Source organism: Nematolebias whitei, chromosome 22, assembly GCF_014905685.2.
Source record: "Nematolebias whitei isolate Nwh7 chromosome 22, NemWhi1, whole genome shotgun sequence".
NCBI classification, from domain to species: domain Eukaryota; kingdom Metazoa; phylum Chordata; class Actinopteri; order Cyprinodontiformes; family Rivulidae; genus Nematolebias; species Nematolebias whitei.
The window spans coordinates 5,752,082-5,779,252 of record NC_056519.1 but is presented as its reverse complement, the minus strand read 5'-3'; the positions used below and the strand labels follow the sequence as shown (position 1 = coordinate 5,779,252).

At 39.1% G+C, this 27,171-nt stretch overlaps 1 protein-coding gene across 1 annotated transcript in view; it reads right to left on the bottom strand.

The window, feature by feature from the left end:
* The window catches only part of tbc1d22a (TBC1 domain family, member 22a), a 181,191-nt gene that overhangs the window by 74,849 nt on the left and 79,171 nt on the right, over window positions 1–27,171 (bottom strand). The window contains exon 10 of the mRNA XM_037696145.1: window positions 14,597–14,703. Coding sequence (XP_037552073.1) covers window positions 14,597–14,703 — 107 coding nt within the window. The remainder of the gene's footprint in view (window positions 1–14,596; window positions 14,704–27,171) is intronic.

Genomic DNA, 27,171 nt, shown 5'->3' with positions numbered 1-27,171 from the left:
TGAAAATGTGTGTGAGAATTTGTGTTGTGTATTGGTGTGCATTTTATTTTTATTTTTAATATAACCTTTATTTATACAGGCAGTCTCATTGACTAGTGAGGACTTGTTTTCAAGAGACCTGTGTGTGTCTGTTAGCGAAATATCTGAACCACTGAACAGAACTAAGTAAAACTCTCAGGAAGTAATTATTCGATGTGCATCTACAACTGATTACTTTTTGGATTAAATCGGATTAAAGATGGCCATCACAGTCAATTGACAAACACAGAAATGTCTAATTCAGTCAGATTTACAGATATTTTGCACAAGTTTGGTAGTAATAATATTAATTTAATGTGTACTGCACTTTACAGTTTTCAGTGTCAAAGTGCTACAATATAAAACAGAGAGAATAAAACGAGAACTTTTTTGTTTTCTTCTTTCGGCTGCTCTCTTCTTCAGGGGTCACCACTGTGAAATAACTCGAACGAAGCCTTGGCAATTATTTTTACGCCGGATGCCGTTTCTGACGAAACCACAGAGCACCGAGCTACCACAGCCCTCAGTGTGGAGCAGAGAGCTGCTATCTAGGGTGCCTGGGGGAGCAGATGGTGGGGGTTAAGGGCCTTGCTCAAGGGCCGAGAGTTGGGCTAATAATAATAATAATAATAATAATGTCATCACAATGTCAGCACTGTATGTTTCCATACAATGGCGAAATTAGTCTCTGCATTTAACCCATCCACCACCAGGTGGTGCAGTGGGCAGCTATTGAAAGCGCCCGGGGGGCATTTTGGGGATGAGGCGTGCTGCCCAGAGACGCCCACATTTTGATGTCGGTACCGGAAGTTAAACCGAAACATCTCAACAAAAAAAGAAACTGGTCAGATGACCTGACTGAATATTGTTGGAAGGTCTTCAGTTCTTTCTTAAACTTTCTGGGGTCTGGTATATTCTTAGAAGGTTGGGAATGGTGTTCCACAGACAGACAGCAGCAGAGCAAAAGGCCCCGTCACCCATGGTGCACAGTTTTGTCCGGGGAGGGCGGAGCCGATAGTAAATTGTGGAGCAGAGAATCATCTGAGCAGTGAGAGATTGTTTAGTAGATGTGCACTGCATATAGTACATACTTTAAGGGCATTTTGTTTTTATAAGGATATTGTATCATCAATAATCATCATAATCAAGTACATTATTTTATCAGCTGAAGTTACTGAAGTTCCATGATTTGGTAGATTATAGTTTTTTATAATTTATATGTATAAGGCTCATAATACATTAACTTTAAATATCCAAATAAATTTTGTTAAAAGAGAAGAGTCGTTATAATCTTAAGGGGATATTTGTGAAACCTAAATTTCGAGCTAGTTTGATGGGACGTCTTCTTCAATCCAAGGAATTAGATTATGAAATAATCTGGAGAGCGATGTTAAAAATGCCAGATTAATGCGCACGTTTACGAGAATTTTTCATTCAACCTTTATTTAGACAGGTTAATCCCACTGAGCCTCGAGGACTCATTTACAAGAGAGACCTGATTTTAACAAAGAATGATGACAACAGCAACAACAATAGACAATTATAAAAAAGCATTCAGGTTTTTATTTTTTTTTACAAATAAGATGTCAAAAAAAGTAACAAAAACAGCTAGATTATAAGGCGAATGTAGAAAACTAAAACCAGGAACATGTCTGCGTTGGTTCTTGCCAGTAGTCCAACATAATCTTAAAGTCACTTAGAGAGGTCAAGGTCGAGAGCTTCAAATCTTTTTGTAAGATATTCCAGGAAACAGGAGCGGAGTAGTTGCCTAGTTCAGACCTCACTGAGGGAACACTGCAGGTAATAATGTCCTGAGAGCGCACGCTGTAGCTGCACTCACGCAGAGACATGTAGGAGGAGATGTATGAAGGCAGCAGACCAAGAAGTGATTTAAAGATGAAAATGTACCAGTGAGAGAGTCTGCGTGAAGTTAATGATGACCAGTTAACCAGTGAATACTGGGTGCAGTGGTGGGTACGATAATCACAGCCAGTTATGAATCTTAGTGCACCGTGATAGACAGCATCCAACATCTGCAGGGTTCTTGTAGGAGCGTTCATGTAAATAATGTCACCATAATCAATGGAGGGAAGGAAAGTCACAGATACAAGGCGTTTTCTAGCATTCAGGGTTAGACAGGATCTGTTTCTGAAAAAATTTGAAATGAAATTTAAATGAAAAAATACGAAATAGCTTAATGTGTAATTGTATGAATTGTTGCTTGAGAAGGAGTTAATTATTTTGTTTTTGTTATTTGAAGATTATTATTGTTTTAATTAATTTTTGGGGAAAAAAGGGGCAGATACAATAAGACTTTTTCTTCTTTCTGCTGCCTTTCATTTTATTTGTGATCGTATTTCTTATTTCCCCTACCATTATTCAAGGAGGATGTCCTGCCATGTCAACAGAACAGAGCTCCCAACCGACCACCAACGTACCGCCACCACTAAATGCTTCTCAACAGCACCCCCCCCCCCCCCCCCCGACAAAAAACCCAGATAAGAGTGCCCTCCCAAGGCAAGTCACCTAGGAGAAATGCTGTAATGTATTACAATATCTTGCCTTTCTTTCTTTTTTTAATGCACATCCCATTTTTGAATCTTTATTTTGGTCCAATTTTCCATGTGTCTACCTTATCTCCATTCTTACACTCACTTCCTCTCCTTGTCAACTTTAACGTGTCCAGTCTTTGATCAGCTGAGGCAACCGAATGAAATCAGCTCCAAATCCTTTATTATTCATAAATTCTCCTCCTCTCCCTCCTCCTGTCCATCCACTGACCGAGCACGAGCCAAACTGCTCTGTAGACAAGCATCACAAAAACAACACGTCTGCGTTCTTTTTCTGAACAAGGTGTCAACAGACCACCATTCTCGTCCACTTTGTTCATTCTCTTCCTCTTCCTCTCTTCTCCCTCAGTCAGCTGAATCAATAGCTCCTCTTCACCTCTAAGTCTTTTCTATTAGAAACAACAATGGCCCCAAGTTGGATGGAGATTGCCTCCTTTTGTGGCACCGGATGTCTATCAGCTGGTTGGGACAGAACCAACACAACGGAGCTGCGATGGGGAAGTGGTATGTGTGTGATAAAACGAAACATGATGACAGAGGAGAAAGAAAGGGAGATGACAGGTCAAGATAAAAAGCAGACAATAACGGACACAGCGATGTAGAGAAGACTGAAGGACAGGACGATTATCTGTCATTCACTGCTACTGTAGGCGGGTGAGAAAATGACAGAAGCTGAGAATACACGAGCAGCTTCACTGAGTTTGGGTGGAAAAACTGTAGATAATTACAGCTGCAGAAGTATAGACTAGTTACTGTAATCTGAGTTTGTGTAATCACCTTTAATGATGAATGTATTCACAAGCAAACAAAAGCAATAAATTATGTGGATGCACCTTAAATCCTAGAACACCATGAATCCCAGAACTCTGACAGTTTAATGCACTTTTCCAACACACGATCACGTTTAAAATTATTTCAAATCCCATGATAGTTTAGGATACATGTGAGTTAATGCCATCACCGTCTTGGCTTTGAATAAGATAGTCAAACCCAATAGAGTTATTCATCATTGAAACAAAGAACGATTGGTACATGCGGTTTTATAATTGTAAAAAGTTTATTTAATGGTTATGGGTGAAATAACGAAGTGTATTCTTTAAAAATATATTGAGACAGGTTATTACGTTTTCTCTTTTTGTTCCTTTTGTGTGTCTGAAACCTTTTCTTCCATCCTCTGAGCATTATACTGACATAAAACTACTGGACGAGGAAAAAAGTGAGGCAACCAAATATATTACCTTTACTATACGCATGGCCAAGAAGCTCTGGTCCCTCTATCTGAAGGAAGTAGGTTCTCTCTAATTACCTAAACTGTGTTAGTCACACGGTATATTAGAGATTTGGGAAACCAGGTCACTGCTGAAAGCAGACAGGAAGCAGGTAGCTTAAGTGAATCTAAATGCATGAACTGTCACCCAAGTTCAGATCTCTTGAATAATTAAACCAGGAGAACAGTGTGCCGTACTTTTTAAATATGAGATGGGATCTGACATATTTCACAACCTTAAACCGGCAAACAAAAACACCTTTACATTACATCACCTGACAGCGCACAGAGCTGTTGCAGATACTTAAAAGTGCACGTAGGAGTCAATGTTAACAGAAGCAAAAGCTAGATATAACGTATAGACATTGGCAGGGATTTTCAAATGTTCAAAGTCTGGTTGAAGCAGGTAAATACAAAGAATTAATCCAAGTTATGTTTTTTAAATAAACGCCAGTAGATGGTAGGGACATGCCAAGTGCTTTTCCTGTTCGTACTTATTTATTTACCTTTATTTAACCAGGCAAATCCCATTGAGATCACAGATCTCTTTTGCAAAGGAGGCCTGAGCCTGAAGGCAGCAACATGCATGTTTTTGGTCTGTGGGAGGAAACCGGATACCCAGAGAAAACCCACGCAAGCCCAAGAACATGCAAACTCCACACAGAAAGACCTCAGGTTCAACTGAATTGGACGGGGGTTAAACCCAGTACCTTCTTGCAGTGAGGTAACAGTGCTAACCACTGAGCCATCGCGCTGCCGGTTTGGGATTGTATGATTTAAAAAAATAATACAAACTCAGAGTTCCAGCGTCTGTTTCTACCAAAACATTTTGTTTTGAAAGAATTATGAAGTAGAAACAAAAATCAATGGTGAGCTCAGATCTGCTAGAATATGTGAACCCCCCCCCAATCCCACCCCCTTCATGCTGATCCGTAGCAGCAGTAAAACCAAAAGAATATTAAGATCCCAAGCTAGCAGTCTCCTGCCTGAAGTCTGTTTCATTAGAGGAGTTTTCAGCTTTTAAATTACCACAACTCCAACCGTGTGAACAGTTTGTTTTAGCAAAAACATGAAATGAGCAACAGTTCTAAATCTAAAGGCAGCAGCTGGAATTAGTGATCGTTAAGACTGCTTCCTCTGCTTTAAAGCAGCTTGCTGTGCTAATTCTTGCAGTACTTGTTGGTCTCCAATCATCAAACAAATATCTAATAATTGCTCACAGATTTTTACTAAAGTTTTTCTTCTCAAACAGCCCATGTTCGGTTTACAGTCTGAAGTTTTTGCCAAGTCCTATGAAATTCTTTGCAAGCTTGAAATTGTGGTTCTTCAACATGACAGCTCACTGACTTCAGATGTAACACTCTCACAACCAAAAACAAATTAAAAATATTCAGTGGCCTTCATGTGGCGTGTATGCTGCTGCGACCGGCGTCTATTTGCTCAGCCGTGAGCCGTTACGCAAGTTTTGTGTTCCTCTTTATTTTAAAATAAAAACAAAGCCAGCGCTTTGCTCTCCGTTCCTTCATTGACTGATATTTCTCAGATATTTGTGGCATAAAAGACTCTGTCGCTGCAAGAAATCCAACTGTCTGGAATCACAGTGAGATGAGCTACAATCAAAATTTTATGACGATAAGCTTCAAGTGTGATGTACCTTTGTGATTTTTTTAATTTTTTTATTTCACTGTGTGGCAATTAGAGACAAAATCAACAAATATCTCATAATGATGGTTCATAATATCTGAAACATTCTTAATGTTTAATGGACAATGAGCTGTTGTGGTCAGTTTGTTGGAAGCTTGGTCTGCTGACTTCATACATCTCCTACATTTCTCTGCATGAGTGCAGCTACAGCGTACGCTCTCAGGACATTATTACCTGCAGTGTTCCCTCAGTGTGGACTGAACTTGGCAAAAGGGCCTTTTCCTACTCTGCTACTGTTTCCTAGAATATCTTGCAAAAAGACCTGAAGCTCTCGACCTTGACCTCTCTAAGTGTCTTTAAGGATCTGTTGGACTCCTGGCAAGGACCATTGCAGACATGCTCCTGTTTTTAGTTTTCTACATTCGCCTTATAATCTAGCTGGTTGTTACTTTTTTGCCATCTTATTTGTACAAAAACAAAAAAAATCTGTATGCCTTTTTATAACTGTATTGTTGTCCATTGTTGTCCATTGTTGTCATCATTCTTTGTTGAAATCAGGTCTCTCTTGTAACTGAGTCCTTGAGACTCAATGGGATTTACCTGTCTAAATAAAGGTTGAATGAAAAACTGAATTTATGCAAAGACCTGAAAGACTTTGACATGAGGTGGATCGGTACCACTGGATACCTGACTATGGATACCTGGCTCTGGATACCTGGCTCTGGATACCTGGCTCTGGATACCTGGCTCTGGATACCTGACTCTGGATACCTGGCTCTGGATACCTGGCTCTGGATACCTGACTCTGGATACCTCACTCTGGATACCTGGCTCAGATTATTTCAGAAACAGCCACACATGTAGTCAACTTGTAAGTTCAAGTTGACTTAAAAGATTTTTTAGACCCCTAGTCTCAAGCTATGCGTGTTTTGGCAGTAAACACCTACAGTTTACAAGGCAGGGAACAGGATAACAATGTTTAGCTCATTTTGGTTGGACTGTAATTTATTGTTTTTCCTTTAACGACTGTGAGAACAAACTCAGTCACTAATGTGTTGCTTTGGCCTTGAAGCTTCACATTAAAAGAAAGCTGCTGAGCCCTCCATGACTCGTAATGATTCACATTAAACATATCCATCCATCCATCCATTATCTTGTGCTCATTCTAAAGTCGGGTCACGGGGGCAGCAGTTTGAGCAGGGAGGTCCAGACATCTCTTTCCACAGCTCTTCCAGCACTTCAGGGAGGACGCCAAGATGTTCCCAGGCCAACCAAGAGACGTAGTGGCTACAGCGTGTCCTGGGTCTTCTTCCCTCACGCTGAAACACATACCCCCATGCTTGAAAACTGCCTGTACAAACAGCACACAGCTCAGCACCCCCCGACAACATGAGCACCCCACCATGGCAAGTTATTTAGGGGAAATACTGCTGAAGTGCTCCTGGGAAAGACAATGAGCCCCTTGATGCCTCCGATGTGTGTCCCATCAGTGTATGAATGTGATAAAGCACTGATTATTCTGAGTATAGACTTAGTAGAGTGCTGTATGAATGGGTAAATGAGGCACAGATTGTGTTGTAAAGTGCTTTGAGTATCTTGACAAGATAGAAAGGTGCTATATAAGTACAGTCCATTTACCATTTATTTACCCTATCTCTAAGGGAGAGTTCAGCTACTCTGCGGAGGAAATTAATTTCAACCATCTGTATCCACGATCTCATTTTCAGTCACTACCCAGAATTTGTGACCATAGGTGAGGGTACGAACCTAGACAGACTAGTAAACGGAGAGCTTTGCCTTACAGCTCAGTTCCCTCTTCACCACAATGGACTGACAGAGTCCACAATACTGCAGACGCTGCACCAATCCGTCTATCAATCTCACGTTCCATTCTTCCCTCACTCGTGAATAAAACCCCGCGTACTTGAACTCCTTCACTTGAGGCAGAACCTCAAACTCAACCCGAAGAGAACAAGTTTAATACAATTCTAATCAAGCTAAAGACTTATTACTATTCTTTATTACAGAAATGTTTCCATCCATCCTTCCTGGACTTGATTTTCTAGCGTCAGCCTTTGATCTCAGCAGCTGTTGCCTCTTCCATCGTCACTGACCTCTGTCTTATCCAGCTAAGCAAACATGTTACTACTTAATCTGTCAAATCATGAGCGATGACAGGGGATAATAAAAAAAACTGAGAACTGCTATTAAAAGCATTAAAAATTACCCACTACTATGGCATGGGTGCGACAAGAAAAGCTTAAAAACAAACTATTTAAAGACATACACAAATTATATCAGATGGCCAAACAACAGATGGCTGATTACACTTTTTAGTGTCTGTTGATGTGTGTTTTGAGTGACAGCCCAAGGTGATGTTGGAGCCCTTGGGAAAACAAGAACAGGACATGACGTCTGGTTTGGTCTGGGTACCGTCTGGAAGATGTTGTCCCTCGGACCCCTGTTCCTACTCTAGGGAAACCCCACCTCTAGCTGCCGCAGTGGGAACAGATGTTTGCCTCGACAGTAAGCAAGTATGTTCTGACTGGTTTGTGCTCCAAAGAAGAAAGGAGGTACCTCATAAAATAAAACTTTTGGTCATGGGCAGCTATGGCTGAGTGGTTAGAGCAGTCGTCCTCCAATGCAAGGGTTAGAGGTTCAATTCCACCAGCAGTCACATATCGAAGTGTCCCCGGGCAAGACACTGAACCATTGAACAAAACCATTGCCTCCGATGTGTGTCCCATCGATGTATGAATGTGATCTAAAGCGCTGATTACTTTTTGTATAGACATAGTAGAGTGCTGTATGAATGGGTAAATGAGGGCACAGATTGTGTTGTAAAAAGCTTTGAGTATCTCAATAAGAGAGAAAAGCACTATATAAGTACAGTCCATTTACCATGTAATACTTGAGCAGTTTTCATAAATTAAATTCACATTGTGTAGAGTTAAACCAAAGAGAAGTGTGTCCAACCACTGGACTCTAACCCCCCCCCCAAGAAAAAGAAACATTTTGATTCTGGACTCCAGTTTGTCAAAAAAGAAAAAGTTCAGATCCCAGGGCAAAGTCACATTTCTCAAAGTGAGGTCTCAGGCAGGAAAAATACATTCAAGAGCCCCTGCCGTAAAAGGCATATCTACAGCATTAGCATAAAAGGCAGGTTCTCATCTGCTGGCTTTAAAAACTGAGAACCCTCGGGGGTGAGCCGAAAGAATAATGGACTTTTGAAAGTTTTGACTTCATTTTCCAGTTTGGGCATGACAGGTTTAGAGAAAAACTCGTCGGCTGGAAATGGAAGACACATGGCTACAGCAAAATGTAACAGAGTGGACTATTTAGTGGGAGGCATTTATAATAAAACTGATAAAAACTCACTGCTAGAACAGCTCATGTAGAACCTTTTTAATAAGTTATACTAGTTAAGTTAGCCAGAGGCGCTATGCAGTTTAGTACAGTAGGAGAATAATTGGTTGCTGGAGAGAGGGGGCCGTCATGGGGGTCAGTTGTCTCGGTGCACTTATCTGTAGAAACTCCATTCACCTCTTCACTTTAATCCGTTTTGAAATAAAGCTTTCGTTCAAGTTCATTACAACTTTTGGGGAGAGAATTATGATGCTCGATGGGTCATTTTAGAAATACGGTCATGCTTAAAAGCATTTTAATGGGTCACATGACTGGATAATAATAAACGACGATTCAGTTAAACATGACAAATGTGAACTCTACTTTCCAAGAGCTCGGGCAGTAGAGACATGGCTTACTGTAATGTTTGCCTTCTTGATGTGCAAATTGTTTGTGCCTGATTACTGTGCAGTTTTAATATCATATGAGTGATTCACATACAGAGAAAGGTCCTGCAAAGTCAGACTTACAGTATGCACGACTTCAGCCAGTTAATTATAATATCTCTCATTGTCCAACAAGTTGGTGTCTTTAGGAAACCCTCGCTAATCACTTTAATTTACTCCTTAAACCCACATGAAAAGGAATAACTGAGCATTTTGTGTCTTTACAACTCTAATAACAGGCATGAAAGTTTATTGCAGAATAAATCGTGAATCTAATCCAACTTACTAATATTAAAAAAAATACATTGGATCTTTCCATTCCAGCTTGTTCTTTAGCAGATGGGGATGCGATGCTGTCAATTAAAGCAGCAGCTCAGATTAAGTGAACTGACAGCTAAAATGTTCCCTTTTAGGTAAAACAGAAGCTTAGCAGAAAAGCGCTGAAGCCACAGCTAATGAACAATTTAGCATAATGAAGAAATAAGAAAAACTGAAGGCTACTCGGTGTTTCCAGAGTCCTCGAGGTGATTATACGTAGCTGCAAGAACAGCCCGCAAACTGTAGCTCGTCTACAAACTGACAGGAGAAAATCCTCATACTTGAATATTTATTGGCATTTATTATCCTACTTACAGCTTTCTTCCTCCATGTGATGCAAAAAAACAACATTTGGGCTGGTATAAAATTCTAGACATGAGCTGACGTGAAATTCTGACAACGGATCAAAACTTGAGTGAAAATACTACTGTTTATTGGTACACAAAACAAGTATGAAATTATCAAATTGCTTTTGTTCAAAGACAAAAATACAGCTATTACACCTGCTGCTTTAATGTCACGAACCAGCTATGTTTACATGGACATAAGTAATCGGATCTCTCTTTTAAGATCCACGTCAAAAACTTTAAAAAAAAAACTGAAAGCAAAAGGGAGTTTCTTTTTCAGAAATAGATCCTGTCTAACTCTGAATGTTATGAAACACCTTGTAACCGTGACTTTCCTTCCCTCCATTGACTACGGTGACATTATTTACATGAACGCTCCTACAAGCACCCTGCAGTGCACCAAGATTCATAACTGGGTGTAACTACCTTACCCATCATTGCACCCTGTATTCACTGGTTAACTGGTCATCATTAACTTCACGCAGACTCTCTCACTGGTGCATTTTCATCTTTAAATCACTTCTTGGTCTGCTGCCTTCATACATCTCCTCCTACATGTCAATGTGTGAAGCTCCTACCAACCTTGACCTCCAAGTGGCTTCAACCAGCTGCCAAGTTCATGGCAAAAACCAATACTCTTGTCATCATCCTTTGTTAAAAACACGCCTCTATTGTAATCGAGTCCTCAAGGCTCAGTGAGACTAACCTGTATAAATAAAGGTTGAATTGAACAGAGACGTTGGGGTCTTTGTTGGTTTGTCTTTAAACAGGTGCTTTGACTGCATGCCTATAGGTGTGAATTAGAGTGAAAGTGACTGGATATGTACATCTCTAGAGGAATGCACTGTAGGTTTTGGAAAGCTGAGACCTCTGCCTAAAGTTGGCAGCAGTCACAGGTACCTAACAATAAACAAGTTTTATTTAATAAAGGGTTAATTTTAGGAAGATTTCTCTAGCTCGACCTTCATTCACAGCAGAGTGATAAATAGTAGAAACAGATGACTGGAGAAAATCCCTCTAATATTTCTGGTATCGCAAAAAAAAAAAACAAGTTGAAACCCCAGAAGGATATGATCAAAATACCCCGTGGTTTAGAAACAGATTTTTCAACAGCTTGAAACCAGAGACCGTCCCATGAGTATTCTTCGTACAACGCCAGTTGATCCAAAACAAGCCAACATCGAGGCACCGCTTGGACACAACGTAATGGACATATGAGAAACTTAAAGGGCAGCAGTCAAATGTAATTTGTGAGACAGACTTTGCCTCCTACTAACCCGCAGACCCCTCCAGCCTCGTCCTCTTAGTTTAGCGTTATAGTGAGCACTGGATGTGGGAGGGTTGTAGACCAGGTCAGACCAAAGATCATCAACTAATTACAGCGCTGAAGCACTCAGCTTTTGTTAGATTGTTTAGAAGGTATGGGGGACATGTGCCTCCCTGGTGAATTGCACATAATTAGTGAAGCCAAGGTCACAAACAAACAAACGGGTCGCACAACAGCCGTACACACACACTATTCTTCTTCTGTCTTACTTCCTCTGCTCGTGAGCTCTTTTCCCTCTGCCTTGCTCTCTCAGGGGCAACAAGCCTCTATTAATTTCCTGAATGAATAGCCAACCAACTACTTAACAGTTATTTAAGGACGCTCGCATTTTATGCACAATGCATGCTCTGTCGTATTAATTACTTTTAGTCTAAGGCTTTAAGGAATATTTAATGCATCTATTAGAGCAACATAAAACAAACAAAAGTGATCCGTTAGCATGTTGCGTTTTTCCCCCTCGTTAAATCATCGCCAACACAGTTCAGGCTGTTTAATCTTTTACCGTCCATTTACAAAATACATATTGCCTAATCAAGTTAGATTAACTAAAATGGCCGTTCTTTAAAGAGTCACATCCAAGTCAAGACTGTTGTTTTTAAACAGCATCGCAAAAGACGCGCTACGACAAAGTAACGAGAGATCACGGGGTAATAAATATCAGTAGTGAAGCTGAATCCACCATCAGCTGGTACAGTTGGAATTGACAGACGGCTCGACCGTGACCGCCGAGAGTCGGGTCGATTAGAAGACCCGGTGGCCAAGAGGATTTGGGATGAAGTGACGAAGCAAAATGAAGTTTGGTGCTGCGGTCTGTATGTGATTATCTGCTCTCCAGACACTCGGGCCTGGTTTAGAACATGTAAGGGAATCAACAGAGCCCACCAGGGGTCGTGATGAAATAAAATCAAGACGGTCTCTTAGTTTATTAAATTGTAAGCATGGATTCAAAATCAACTCCCTCAGTTCAGTTCATTTGTGCGTGCAGATCTACAAACACTAGATCTTCATTTGGGTTCAGTAACATGGAAAGTTAGACAAAAAAACATTTTTCAGTTTTACCCACTGACTTTTATTAAAGTAGGAGAGCTGGCATTTTAAAATCATTTTATTTTATGTCATCATATTTACCGTAATTTCCGGACTATTGAGCGCACTTGAATATACCGTGTTTTTTGGCCTGTAAGTCACAGTTTTGTGCAAAACTTACATGCGTCCATTAAAGTGCATTTATTAAGCAAACATTACACTGAGACACACCTTTGCTATAATTTCAAGCAAACAAATAGTTGTTTAGGTGTTTATCTTGTTAAATTTGCACAGCGACTCGTCGCGTGCACTCGTTTCCTTCCACGTATCAGCTTTTGAAATACAGCTGATTTCACCGTCAAAGTGCATTTATTAAGCAAACGTTAGATTGAGACACATATTTACTATAATTTCGAGTAAACACACAATTGTTTTTAACTGTTAATCTTGTTAAATTCTAGTTAAAGTCCGCCCGTGTACGCTCCTGCGGCAGCCGAATGACTTTTGGCACAACACCGGCCCACGTTTCCAGGTTTCAGCGGTGACGCATAATAGATGTGACAAATACAGCGAAGCAACATATTTATGGATTTTTCCACTTTATTAAACAAATATGGACTGAAGCGACTTATAGGGTGGAGCAAAGTGTACGGTGGAAAATACGGTAAGCCACACCACCAACAACAACAAAAAAGTACATAAATAGGCGGCGCTTGTCTATAAGCCGCATGTGTTCACATTGTAACATGATATTTACACTGAAAGATTTTTTATTTTATTTTAATTAAATACAGGCTGGTAACATACACAAATACGTACAGTATTTTTATGTATGTTTTCTTAACATTGCCATAACAGGGCTGGATAAAGTACTATGTTGTACAAAGGTCTACCCCTCCTCTCCCACTGTAACCTGTTGGGTAATTTCATTGATCAGATTATTTTTATTAAAACCTTTATTTATACAGGAAGTCTCATTGAGTCACGAGGACCCGCCTCCCAGGAAAGACAAGTACTGGGCAGCTATGTGAGTGCCCAGGTGTGACGAGGCTAAATGTTTTGACTGCATGAAGCTCGTTAGCCCGTCAAAAATAATAAATAAATGAATTCCATTAATTAGCCGCAGCATTGTATAAGCCGCGGTGTTCAAAGCATGTGACAAAAGTAGCGGCTTATAGTCCGGGAATTACAGTACGTTTTGTTCCATAGCATCTTGTATTATCTTTTTAGTATTTATAGTTTTGCATGGAGCACTTTCTATATATGCAATATTAATTAACATGATTTGATTTGTTTAAATAACCCATCGAACCTGAGAAACTACAAACATGTCTGCAGCAGAAAAGTAGACCATACACTGCAGCCTAGTTTTCATTTCAACGGGTCAAAGTATAAACAGAACAATTGTTTAGTCACTGTCAAAGCAGCACAAAACAAGTTTGTAGAAAATGATACAAACTGGCATGTTTTGATTTTACTTGCTGGATTAATAATAAAAAGGAAACAAATGTTTGATTTAATATGTTTAGACAGGGCCACTTTATTGCCATAATATGAGGTGATAAAATGAACGGGTGCCAGTCCGATTTGTAATTTAAGACATAATTAACTAAAACAGTTCATCAGCATTATCATCAGCGTTATAGGGTTTAGGCAAAAATTCAGACAGTTCTATTGATGCTTTGGAATATTACAGCCTGATGTTGTGATTTGTAGATCTTTAATGTCTTGTCTCACTTCTGGTGTTGAGCTTTCATCTGTTCCCACTAAGAAAATGACACTAAACGCAACACCTGCTGCCTGTAGACACAAAAGGTGTCGGGAGTGAGTGCGTACGGTTCAAACCGGGGGAAGGGATTGGAAATCTATGGGTATAAATGTAAAAACTGTGAGTTCGGACTGTAAATCCATGTGCATGTCTTTCTAATCTAATGGAACAGATTTCTATTAACTCATTTTATTTCATCCTTGGGTTGCTCTGTACATTTTAGAAGCTCATATAAAGAAGCTGTGGTGTACACGTATGTTCCATCTGGTTTTATAATCATCAGAACGATGAAAACACTACGAATACAAGTGATTTACAGACGACTATTCACATTTTTATACCTGTTAGGGCATAAAATTTGGTTATTCAGTGTAATTAATGGTCGTATTTTGTATGTTTGCTGGCAAGTTAATACAATTATATAAGGCACTTTTAGTCAAACTGTGGTTTATTTTATTTTGTTTATTCTACGAATCAAAGTCAGACCATTTTAGTCTCCTAAACATACACACAAGCTTACCTGGATGCCGTCCAACAGTTTGCTCATGCACCAGAAGCTGTCAGCCTCAATGTTCCTCAGAGCCTCTTCCTCAAGACTGGACACGTCAAAGTTTTCCACTTCCTCCTCTAGAGGAGACAAAATGAGAGCAATAAAAGAGTCAGGAATTTACTTTGCGGGAGGACGGAGATGGACAGTAAATGAGCCGGTGAGACAGGTAAAAGAAAAGTGGAGTGAAAGTTCAAGCAATGCGCTGGGAGAAAGAACGACTAAAAAGGGATTGAGTGCAAATCAAGGCATCCGGCACAGCGAGAGCTCTGACATAAGCCCGCTATTCAGACGAGCAGGTTGCAGGTGTTTGAAGAGGCCAAATTCAAGAGGGAGAGTGGGATCAAGTGAGGAGGTAATAGGGTTTGTTACAAAGGAGTTGTATGGGAAGGAACAGAGATGCTGCGCAGGAAGACCATGTCAGGAGGCGCAAAACAGACTCATCGAGAAGCTGAATGATAATCATCTCTTTAAAACAACAGCTCAAGCTTATGTATGGCCTTCTTGAACATTTAGAAAATGTCTGTGAACAAAGAAGAACTTGAGAAATTGCATTTCCTGCAAAAATGCCTATTGGTGAAGAACTTGCTGAAAAACAGCTTAAATTACAGGTGGCTACGAAACATGCTGATTGTAGATGAAATGGAAGAACAAGCCTAAGTTAGCAGAAGAAAGCAGAAAGAACACATTTGCTGAATTACGTTTAAATAATGAGCATAAAAAATTAGAAATTTGCTAAAAATTAGCACGGAAAATTGCTGAAAATTAGCTGAAATTGCAAAAAAAAAAGTTATAACTAGTAGAAAAAAAACTGAAAGGAGCATAGCAAGCTGAAATGACCATAAATAAGTTAATTAGGTTGAAAGTAGCAAAAATTACCATAAAAAACTTGAAATTATCTGAAAACAGCTGAAATACATGCTAAAAAGGTAGCTGATAAAGTAGAACAAGCTTAAATTAGCAGAAGAAAGCAGAAAGAACATGTGGTTGTCCAATTAGGCTGAAAGAAGCAGAAATTAGCATAAAACATGAAAATTATCTGAAAAATGATTGAATTAGCAAAAAAAAAAAGCTGAAATCTGGCTGAAACGGCAGAAGCTTAAATTACCAGAAGGAAATGGAAAAAATTGAAATGAGCTAAAGAATGTGAAATTAGCTGAAAAGGCTTAAAATAACATGAAACAACTAAATAGTAGAAAAAGCTGAAACTTGCAGAAATAAGCTGAAAGGAGCAAAACAAGCTGAAATTAACAGAAAGAAGCTAGAAGCACACACATGTTCTAGATAGCAGAAAGAATATGAAAGCAGCACAAAACAGCTGAAAGTAGCTGAAAAAAAGTTTAAATTTGCACAAGGAAGCTGAAAGAAGCTGAACCAGAACCAAATGTGAAAGGAGCAGTTAACGGTTGTGAACAGAGCTAAAGATCTGAAGGATGTAAAATGAGCTCAATTCAATTTCTATGAGGAAAAAAAGGCAGAAAAGGCTAAATATTTCAAAAAGCTAAAGTTGCACTAATACCAAAAGTCACAGTAGGATTGTCCTGAAGGAGCTGAACGTTTTGATTTATGATTTGTTGAAATAACTTTACAACTGCAGGATGAGAAATATGCTGAAAAACATACAAATATTGGCTCACGATAGTGAGAAGCATTCACACCATACGCTCAATTTTTGTTCACGATGGTAAATTTAACATTTTTTTAAAGAAAAGCACAAAAAAATCCTGCATTTGTAGCTGAATTACCAGCTGAAAACAGAATTCACAGAGCTGCATTGAAAGCTTCTAATATCGTGCTTTTGAACTTGATTTCATCATTTTACCCTTGCAAGTCATAATTTGTCTAAATATTGGGATTCCAAAGGGATGTGAGGTGGAAGACAAAGTGTCTGTAGATAAGTAAAGCAAAGTTGGGTTTAAACGTATCCTGAGGCGCGCCGCACACTGAACAAAAGAAACAATTTCAAAGCAGCAAGCTGACTGAGTCCCCAGTCATCTCCAGTGGATGACTTCAGCGACGGGTGTCATCAGATGTCATTAATGGCAGCAGTGTGTGACGGACTGCAGGGGCTCTGACGGGCTTCTGACAAGCCACTGACAGCCAGTGGAGTGAAGATGGGACGAGACTGATTAACAATGATCTGGAGAGAGAGAGGGGGGGGGGGGGGGCAGGCGATAGAGACAAAAAGAGCAAAACGTGTCTGTGGTAGCAAAATACAACCAAAAGGGATCGTATGTGTTTAGGTGAGTTTGTGCATTTTTTAAAAGACATTCAAGTACAAATTTAGGACCTGGCAGCTCTGTTTGGTATCCTTGGCAACCCCCATGGAAAGCTGTCAATGTTTTAATGAGCATGCTCAGTCAAACGGACGGAAAAGATGGACAGAGAGCTGGCAGTGGGCCAGCACTATAAAGCTAGAACCTGCTAGCCCGAACACTTTCATCAGTGTTTTGCCTGCTTCAAGCCAGGTAAAGACGGACAGAATCGTGAGCAAGAGGCTTCTGCTCCCTCGTTTTATTCCATCAAACCAGGTCAAATCAGAAAGAGCAGATGTAAATAAAAATCTCATTTTGCTCTCTCATCTGATGAGTACACCTAACTAGATGTTCTGGGGCTGCATTGTGATTAATGCAAACACGTAAAGATGCATGATATCTAAAAAGTGTAAGGAGCGAATGCTCAAAGAGGACGAGGTCATCTAAAAGAAAAACAATACCAGCTGATAAATGACAATTTTGCCTGAATTGCTGCGGCTGATGAAGTCAAAGCCAATCAACTAGATCTAATGGCAGTGTTTGAGCAGCTGTTGTTACTGCGCAGAAACAAAAGCGTCCACCATCTGACCAATTTAGACTCAATATTTAATTTAAAAGCTCCTCTGCACTGATGCAGAAGACAATGACGTTACATAAATACGGGTCTCCGTGGGATGCAGCAACCCTGAGCGCCAGCGACGGCGTTAAATCTGCAGTTGAAAAGATTAATTGCGAACAGACTGACTAGCCATTCGCGTGGTGTCACTGCTGATTAACAGGGCGGGGAGAACGCCACCGCTCCAGCGTTTTGGGAGACCCTGAGTATCCCAAAGTCTCAAATCAGTCTTTGTCTTGCCCATGGCCTTGCTGTCAGGCAGAGTCCCAAACCAGGGCCTCGACTCAGGAGCAGATTAGAAGGGACGGCTTCCAAGTGTCCGGTGGTTGCACTGGAATTAGGCATAGCTCATCACAATAACAAGGACACACAAGAGGAAGGGATAAGAGGAAGAGAGGCCATAGATGAAACGTGCCTAAGCCATGGACAGTTTGTTCGAATGACAGGGCAACACTGCCCCCTGTGGTCATTACGAGAACTGACAATATCCTGTTTTACATGGATCAGTGGTTAAAAGCTAAAACTATTTTCTAAGTCAGGTAACTTTCTATTCACTGCTTTGAGGTTAAAATATCTATTACACTCTTTATATCTACTTTCACCCTTGTAGAAAACTATTAGTAACCATAAAATACATTTAGGACCATGAGGCCACCTTTACTTACAAATGTAAATAAACTGACAGATATATATACCAGTATATACAGTATATACATAAATATACACATACAGTACATATATATAGGCTAATCATAAATGTAGTACTCCCTACACCTTGTGCATGTACATATCTTCTTTTTCCAAATTTCTGTATTATGCTTCTTTTTGGGATTATTTCATTTGCTTTTTTCTTTTCCTGTATAACTAGAACATGTTACTGGATGCCTCAAACTTCCCCCTGGGATTAATAAAGTACCTATCTATCTAGCCATCTATCCATATATCCATCTGTACCCATCTACCTTTCTATCTATATCTTTCTACCTACATCTATCTACCTTTCTATCTGTATCTATCAATATCTATACATCTATATCTATCTACATCCATCTATATATCTATATCCATATCTATCTATGTATCTATACATCTATATCCATATCCATCTATATATCCATATCCATCTATATATCTATATCCACTATATATCTATATCTAGATCCATCTATATATCCATACATCTATATTTATATAGCTATATTTATATATCTATATCCATCTATATCTATGCATCTCTATAACTATATCCATCTATATATCTATACATCTGTATCTATCATTTATATATCTATATTTATATATCTATATCCATGTCTATATCTATACATCTATATATTTGTATATTTATAACTGTATCTCTTAATCAATCTCTCTCTCTTTATCTCTCTCCATTTCTATCTCTGTCTCTAGTTCTCTATTTCTATCTCTCTCTACTTCTATCTCTACTTCTATCTCTCTCTACTTCTATCTCTATTTCTATCTCTACTTCTATCTCTCTATCTCTATCACTCTGTCTCTATCTCTATTGCTCTCTCTCTCTCCATCTCTATCTATCACTCTGTCTTTCTCTCTATCGCTCTGTCTTGATCTCTTTCTCTCTTTAGCTCTCTATCTCTCTATCTATCTATCTCTCTCTCTCCATCTCTCTCTCCATCTATCTATCTATCTATAAGATCATAGCAACTGAAGAAATTACTACCAGTAATTATTTTTGAACGGGTCCAAGCCCAGAAGAAATTCTTTCAAGAACTTCTCACGGTGGTTGCTTCTGGATCTCACAAGTCTGGGACCTGATCTTTGAGGGAACGTGTAACAAACGCACCAGGGAAAGGTAGATTTTTGGAGGTTCAAGCCAAAATGAGCTTTAAGTTCGTGAAAGTCTCTGCAGCTCAATTTCTGTCTGAGACGTGGCTCAATAATTATCCTCTGCCAAATAATACGCCGACGATCCTCTGAGGGAGAGCGTTGAGACAGCAGATACTGACAATCACGGCGGCAGGGGATGAGAACGTGTTTGACACAGCCAAGACACGGCGAACAAAGAGATGAAAATAGCATCAAAGTGATCAAAAAGCACGAGCAAACAGACCACAGCCTGAGAGGCCTTGTCAAAGAGCTGACACTGGGAGAAACAAGCCTCCATGACAAAACAAAAAGATCTGATTACAGAAAGTAATTGTTTGAAAAGCAACTTAACCTAGAAGTCATGCCAGGAAGTAATTCAGACAAATCTAGAGTTTGTGAACGGTTAGGTTCAGTCCTTGCTTCTTTTACTGTGTCAATGGTTATGAAAGCATTCACACTATTGTGATCCATTTTTATTCTTTATTTTTATCGGCACAATTATCATCCAATTATCAATCAAGTTATTTCAACAAATCATAAATCAAAACGTTCAGCTCTTTCAGGACAATCCTGCCATGACGTTTTGTATTGGTGCAACTTTAGCTTTTTGAAATATTTAGCCTTTGCTGTCACTTTTTCTCCTAGAAAATTAATTAAGCTCATTTGACATCCTTCAAATCTTTAGATCCGTTTACAACCTTTTACTGCTCATTTCACATTTTGTTCTAGCTTCTTTGAGCTTCCTTGTGCAAATTTAAAACTATTTTTCAGCTGATTTCAGCCGTTTTCTCAGCTGTTTTGTGATCCTTTCAGTCTTTCTGTTAACTACAACATTGTTGTGCTTCTTTAAATTCTTTCTGGTAATTTCAGCTTGTTTTGCTCCAGTCAGCGTATTTCTGCAAGTTTCAGCCTTCTCTACTATTTCAGCTACTACTTAGCTTTTTATGCTACAGATACTGTTAGCTTTTTCAGCTAATTCCAAATTTTTTGCACTATTTCTAACTTTTTCAGCCTAATTCATCAAAAATATGTTCGCTCTACTTCCTTATTGGAATTTAACCTTCTTTCTGCCTTTTTAACAACTTTTTAGCTGTTTTTTGCACATTTAAACTTTTTTCAGATAATTTCCACTATTTTGTGCTAGATTCTGGATTTTTTTCTGCTAGTTTCAGCTTTTTCTGCTCTTTTAGCTACTAATTAGGCCCTTTGATGTTGTTTTTAGCTTTTTCAGGTGATTCCAATTTTTAGCTAATTTCAGCTCTTTCCGCTTCCTTCTGGTAGTTTAAGCTTCTTTTTGCCTTTTCAGCTACTTTTCAGCAATCCCCCCCCCCCCCCCCACTTCAGCATTTTTTTAAGCTAATTTCCAAATTTTTGTGCTCATTTCTGCTTTTTTTAAACTTAATTCAGCAAATACTTGTTCTTTCTGCTTTCTTCTGCAAATTTAGGCTTGTTCTTCCATTTCAGCTACATTTTAGCATGCTTTTAGCTAATTTCAGCTATTTTTCAGCAAGATCTTCTGCAATTAGCGTTCACACTGCATTTTCTTTCACAGGAAATTGATATCTGTAGTTTCATCTACTTTTCTCTGCTGAGCTCCTTTTTTGGTACATTAGTGCTTTCCCAGCTACTCTCCCTCCTCCCTTGTTCTCTCCACCTCTCAGCCATCTCCTCTGTTGCTACCCTGCCTCTCCAAGCTGTTCTCCTCATTCGCTCCCCCCTCTGCTTCCTCACATCTCTTCCTATTGGCCACGGAGCCCGTTTCCTACCAGGCCCCAGGGCTCATTTCCTGTTTGTCCTGGCGCAGGGGGCAACTTGTCCGAAGGGACCAACTGCTTGGTCGCTGCCAGCTGTGAGCACTTGGCACAGCTTGGTGCATGGAGCTGGGTTACACCTCCAGAGACGGAGTGCGGGCACCTACATACTGAGACAGTGCACGCGTGTGGGTACACACACGCCAGCGCCGCCATCTGCCCTCTTACAACTACGGGCCACGAGGTAATGTGATGTAAGATGATGAACGAGCTGGTTGAGCCCGATGTAATCATGGAGCGTGCGCGCCGAGCGTGTGACGCGCAGACTGGCAATAAAAAGCACGCCAGTCTGACAACCTTCTGTTGATTCAGATTAATCACAAACAAACCTGAGTTGTTGAGCGCTGATTTACTCACAAGCAGTAATGTAGTCGTTATTTAAAAGTTACAGTAGCAGCTCAGGTGAAAGCTCATAATTCTTCTGACGTACACTTCACATCTTATATCCAAACATGACAGAATCTACTTTTCGCCCTCGGTATGACGTCTAGCTGACACATTTGAAAACTTTCCGCTTTAAAAAAAAAAAAAGTCACATTACCTCCTACTACTTCAAACCTCTCTGAGCTCAGGCTACAGCAACCAAATATGTGATTTTCTCTCAGTGGCACAATTAGCTTGATAACAGTGTTACCTCGTTAATGAGAAGTGAACATTTTCCAGAGAGGTGGCACTTATACTGCTGGATAATTAAGAAGAGAGTCAACATGGCAGAGCTGATGTCGCAGACGCAGTGAGACAACACGCACATTTTAAACCACAGGAGATGAGAGCGCAATGAGAACCAATTTATAACGGTGTCACCCGAGGTGTGAAGGTATGAAAACAGACAGCTGGAGGTGAAAGGGGGCAGCGAAACCAAGACTTAATTGTTTTCTTTTACCTGTCCAGGTCAGAAAATTTATTAGATTAGGTATTTATTAGAAAAAAGCTCTTTGATTCCAAAAAGTTAAGGGGACTAATCACTGTTCTTCTGGGTGGACTCGGGGCTGATGTGAAGGTAGTAGCAAACTCGACCTTTCAGTTTGAATTTCCAAAGTATCGAGTCCAGGATGGAAAACTGGTCATAGTAAAGTCAACTCCTTGCAGGTCTAAAACGATGACGTTTGGGGCAAAAGAGAAGAACGACAATTCATCGTATCCATTATTGTTTTAAAAAAGTGTGGTAAAAGACGCTAATTTAGAATTTAATCGTTTTTTTATTTATTTAAAAAAAGGACAAAAAACCCTGGACTCGTAGCAGAGTTAGATAAACATGAACGCATCCAACTTTTTAATAAGTTTGATACTTTAACATCATTACGAGTCTAAATGTTAACACGCTGCTTTGATCTAAACATAAATGAGCTAAATTGGTGTTATTTAATCCACATTTGTAAACACTGAAAGGTATTTCAATTTCAATTCAATTCAGTTTATTTGTATAACACCAAGTTACAACAGAAGTCGTCTCACTGAACAGAAACATTCATATAAATAAAAATGTACGTTAACATTATTTATCTAAGGAGCCTTATATGTTTACTTAAATTTTTTATTATGAAGACCTTAAAATAAATTTTCTAATTTTCAATTACTGTCATTTAGAAATAAAAGTCAACTTTACTATAAGAAAAGCTAGTATATGCTAGATGTGATTTTAATATATTGTGGCATTCTGCTGTGGTTGACTGTTGGTCACATGCCATCAGGGAGGGATTATGGGTAGAATTTATGTTTATACACTCCACTCAAAACAAATAATTATATAAATCTTATTCGCAGGTACAGCAGTCCCTCGTTTATCATGGGATTTAAGGGACAAAGACCGCAAAAAGTGAAAAACCGCAAAGTAGGGTCCAAGTTAAAGTTTCACTCCCAATCTCCCTCCTTCTGTGTAAATAAACAATTTAAATACTGTAATATTTTAAACAGGCCTGTCGCGATAAACAATAAATCAATTAATCGCACGATGAATGAAAATTATCGACCTCATTTTCATTTATCGGCTTTATCGTTTCTTCGTGTCTCTCTCTTTCTACTGAAGACACTGGATGACAAACAGCTCAACTCCGGTGCTCTTCACTGACCCCTCCCGTTTTCTTTTCTCTTTAAAATCCATTTTAACTATCTGAAATCACATTTTTTGGATAATTAAAAGCAGCTAAGCTGAGAAGCTAAGCTAGGAGCTAAGCTAATAGGCCGACCTCGGGGAAAAACCCTCCGTCTTGTCAAAGCTCAAAAATTCTCGGTTGAAACCCGTGCCTTCGTGTAAAAAGTTGTTTTTCTCTGCAAAAAGAAGCTGAGAACTTGTATACTGATTTTTTTATTAAAAGCTTTATGTGAAAAATGCTTAAGAGCTCAAATCACTGAGCTGGACTTATGTCACCATGTCAGCCCATGTCACGTCAAGGGCCCTCCCTCCCATTTTTCTTAAAGAGACACACTGCTCTACTATCCATCCTTTATCCTGATGCATGCGCAATAATCCAGGTAGAAAAATCTAAAAAAAAAATTACGTCTGGTCCTCTGGACATTCAAAAAACAAAACAAAGCAAAACAAACAAAAGAATGTCCAGAGGACCAGACTTAACTTTTTAGATATCCATCCTTTAATTCAGTCTTATACTGCCATCAGGTGGTCAAAAAAAGGTACTACACTCCAAACAAATCAACAGTTCTTTAAAAATTTGACAATTATTGTTAAATTTCTAACAATATTATCGTTTATCGCAATATTTTCTGAGAAAATTAATCGTCCTAAAAAAATTGTTATTGTGACAGGCCTAATTTTAAATAAACAGGATTGATTATTTAAAATATTAGAGTATTTAAATTTAAATTGTAGAGAAGAGAAGAACAGCAGGACAGAAAAGGGTTAACCCTTCACTCAGCAGTGAACTTCTTGATCAATTACACTGCAACAAATGAAGTTCAAAAATAATTAAAAATAACTTAACACTTGTATTTTGTCATTATGATGATTTTACAATGCGACATACTTTCAATTTTAAGTTGGAAGACAAAAGTTGATGGGTGCGGCTGGACAACAAAGGGCCTTCACAAAGCTGCAGCAGCATGGAGCAGACGTGTGGGTAGCAGAGAGAGGAGATCATGACAGGCTGCAGAGGGAGCCTGCACCTGTGGGATGCACAAAGGTGCAGCAGGTGCTAAATCATTTAAAATAATTTATCTTAAATAAACAGTCCATGCCGTTTGTGTGGCTCATCCATCAATCAGCCAATTGTGTTTCATGTCCACTCTTACTTTAAAAAAACGCAAAAGAGCGAGTCCGCAAAAGTCAAACCACGAAGTAGCGAGGGGCTACTACTGTACATTTGAAAATATGGGTCCACAGTTGGAAAACCTTGCAGTAATGTCACCACCATTTGGCCCAAGATGTCACAATCACACCCAGCGCTTCAGATGATGACTAAAAGTCTAACAAACAACAAGAATCGTATAAAGAGACTTCAGTAGGGAGAGCCCTGCAGTGAGTGGACCTCTTTAGACTTGTACTTGCAACGAAAAACAGGTCTTAAAAATCTGTGGTGCGGTACACGTCCCCAAAGATGCGAGTCTCTTCAACCTGGATTACGTCTTATGTTGTGGTGTTAAAAACATCCTGGGATTAGAGTTGTTTCCCCTGGTGCTGCCATTATAGTCACCACTGCCATCCACTACAGTAAACTGCTGACTCACTGCAACTCCGTGACACAGTGTACTCTGCAAATGTTGCACAAAGTGCTTAGAATGATCAAGAAACAATCAGAAGCTACGCTGAAGTGCTTCCCTGGTTTGGCTGAGCGTTAAGGATTCAAGGTCAGCTGAATTGGTTGAGGGTTTTTTTGTATTAGCAAAAAAAAAAGGACTGTTTAAAGATAGCAGGAAATGCCAAAAAGAAAATATTTTGAATCTTAAACTTTGAAACTATCCTGACAACCACCAAAACCAGACATTGAATTGCTACAAATTGATCGCAAAGGTTGTTCAAAAGACTACACAGCTCTATGTAAATTTATGAGCTATACTGACAATGTTCAAGTACTGGTTTGCAGTGAAAACTGGACAAAGGTTGTGATCCCTTAAAAGAAATCGCCTCCCTGCGATGGAGTCCTCCCACAAAGATTTACAACCCACGAGAGAGACCTTCAAAAGACAAGAGAGATGTTTAATGTGACATAATGACCCGGCTCTACGGTGGCGTTGTGCTTATGGAAAAATCAAAGCTCTGAAAATGTTCTCAAGTTTAAACGGCATCAAAAAAGCTTGCAGAAAACCTCATTAGATGGTTGCCATCTACGGCTTTCTTAAAAGAAAAAAAAAATGTGCGTCTTCTTTTGATAGTCCTCCTACGAGCGGTTCTTTTTCAATGAAAACACCGACCTTAAGCTGCACTAATGATAAGCAGCACTCCAGGCTGGGAGAAGAAAAAATAAAACAATGTTCCCATCTACTATATTCACTATAAGCAGTGTGTACATGCATCATTCAGCACTTCCTAAAGCTGTTGGTTAGATAACGTAACTGCATGACATCAAATGGAGTAATATCAGTTCTTATGTAGATACAAAAATACTCAATCCCTAAAGTAAGATGAGAAAGCTTAAAGCCTCATGTAAACTGTCCCATGACAATCTATAACACAGGCCTGGGGCACATTTGCTCAGCACAGATGTGTGAAAGCATGAGTGGACATGCTCTACAAGTGTGTAACAGATGAGGGGATTATTTTTATTTTTATTTTTAAGTGAATGTGCGTTTTTGTTACAATATCCCAATTCCAGACGGCTAACACAGAAATGTGGAAGAGAGCGATCGATATGACAAATCCTAGCTGGAGCTACAGAATTGTTCCCCGTAGGTCTTATAATTGATAACCAAAAAAAAAAAAAAAAGAGGCCTTTTGTGACCAAGAAACAATGGCTGCAAATTGACCAAAACTGCTGAAATACAAGAGCTATTTTATTCACCCATATTTCCATAAGTTTTCTTAAAATATCTAATGACGGGTAGTTAATGAAAATTAAACTTAATATCTTGTTGCTAAAGGTGAAAATCTTTTCATCACTGCTGTTCTACAGGGTGTTTGTTACAAATAGTCATATGGAAATGACCTTATTGGAAGCAGACAGTGCAATAAAAATTCCTTCAGGTTGCCAGGAATGGATGTGCGACTAATGTTAGGAACTAAAATGAGAAAAGATCAGTAATTTATCAGAAACATTTCTTTGTGGTAATTTAGCAGTCAAAACAATTATTTTTTTTGAGTGTAGCCATTTTTTATTTTACCATTTAAGCTGCAAATTAAAAGTAAAATGAAGTTTGACTGCCATGTGTGAGATATCTTGAAATAAATCCAACACTATGAATGATTCTGTCAGTACAGTAATTAATTATTTTCCTGAATTAATATTTTGTGGTCAGAGGGAAAACATTAAAGCCCAGCTGATATATGGGTAGAGCCAATACGTTTGTTGGTGTTTGGGAACATATCAGTATCGGTGATAATTGTCCAATTGTGCGACGATATAAACACCGGGAACAAGCCGTGCTCTTACTTTCAAAAGGTGTACAATGTATCCACAGAGGACGAATGCAGACTACTTTCACATCACGGCTGTTCACTTTAACTTTCACTTTCAGCACAGCCGAAGCAGCGAGCAAAACTGCGTAACATTTTGCTGAACAGAGCATGTTTATTGTAACCGATCTGTAAATAAATAAAAAAAATCATCAATAATAAATTCTCTTCAATCCTCCAACTTGTTTGTCATTAGCTGCGTGCTTTTGACATTAGCAAGCTAAGGTTTAGATAACCTAGCATAGGCTATGGACTTGTAAAACTGTAGCCAGATCAATAAATCTAACGTAGCGGTAAAATATATATCAGTGTTAGTAACGTTATCTTTGTTGTCCTCAATGAAGTGCATCGTTTGTCTGGAATTTTTACTTCTATGCAAAGAAAAATTAACTGCTGCAGTCAATAACTATACTGACTGTTTAAACAATGAACAGGGAAGGACGTTTCTTTGTTTAATT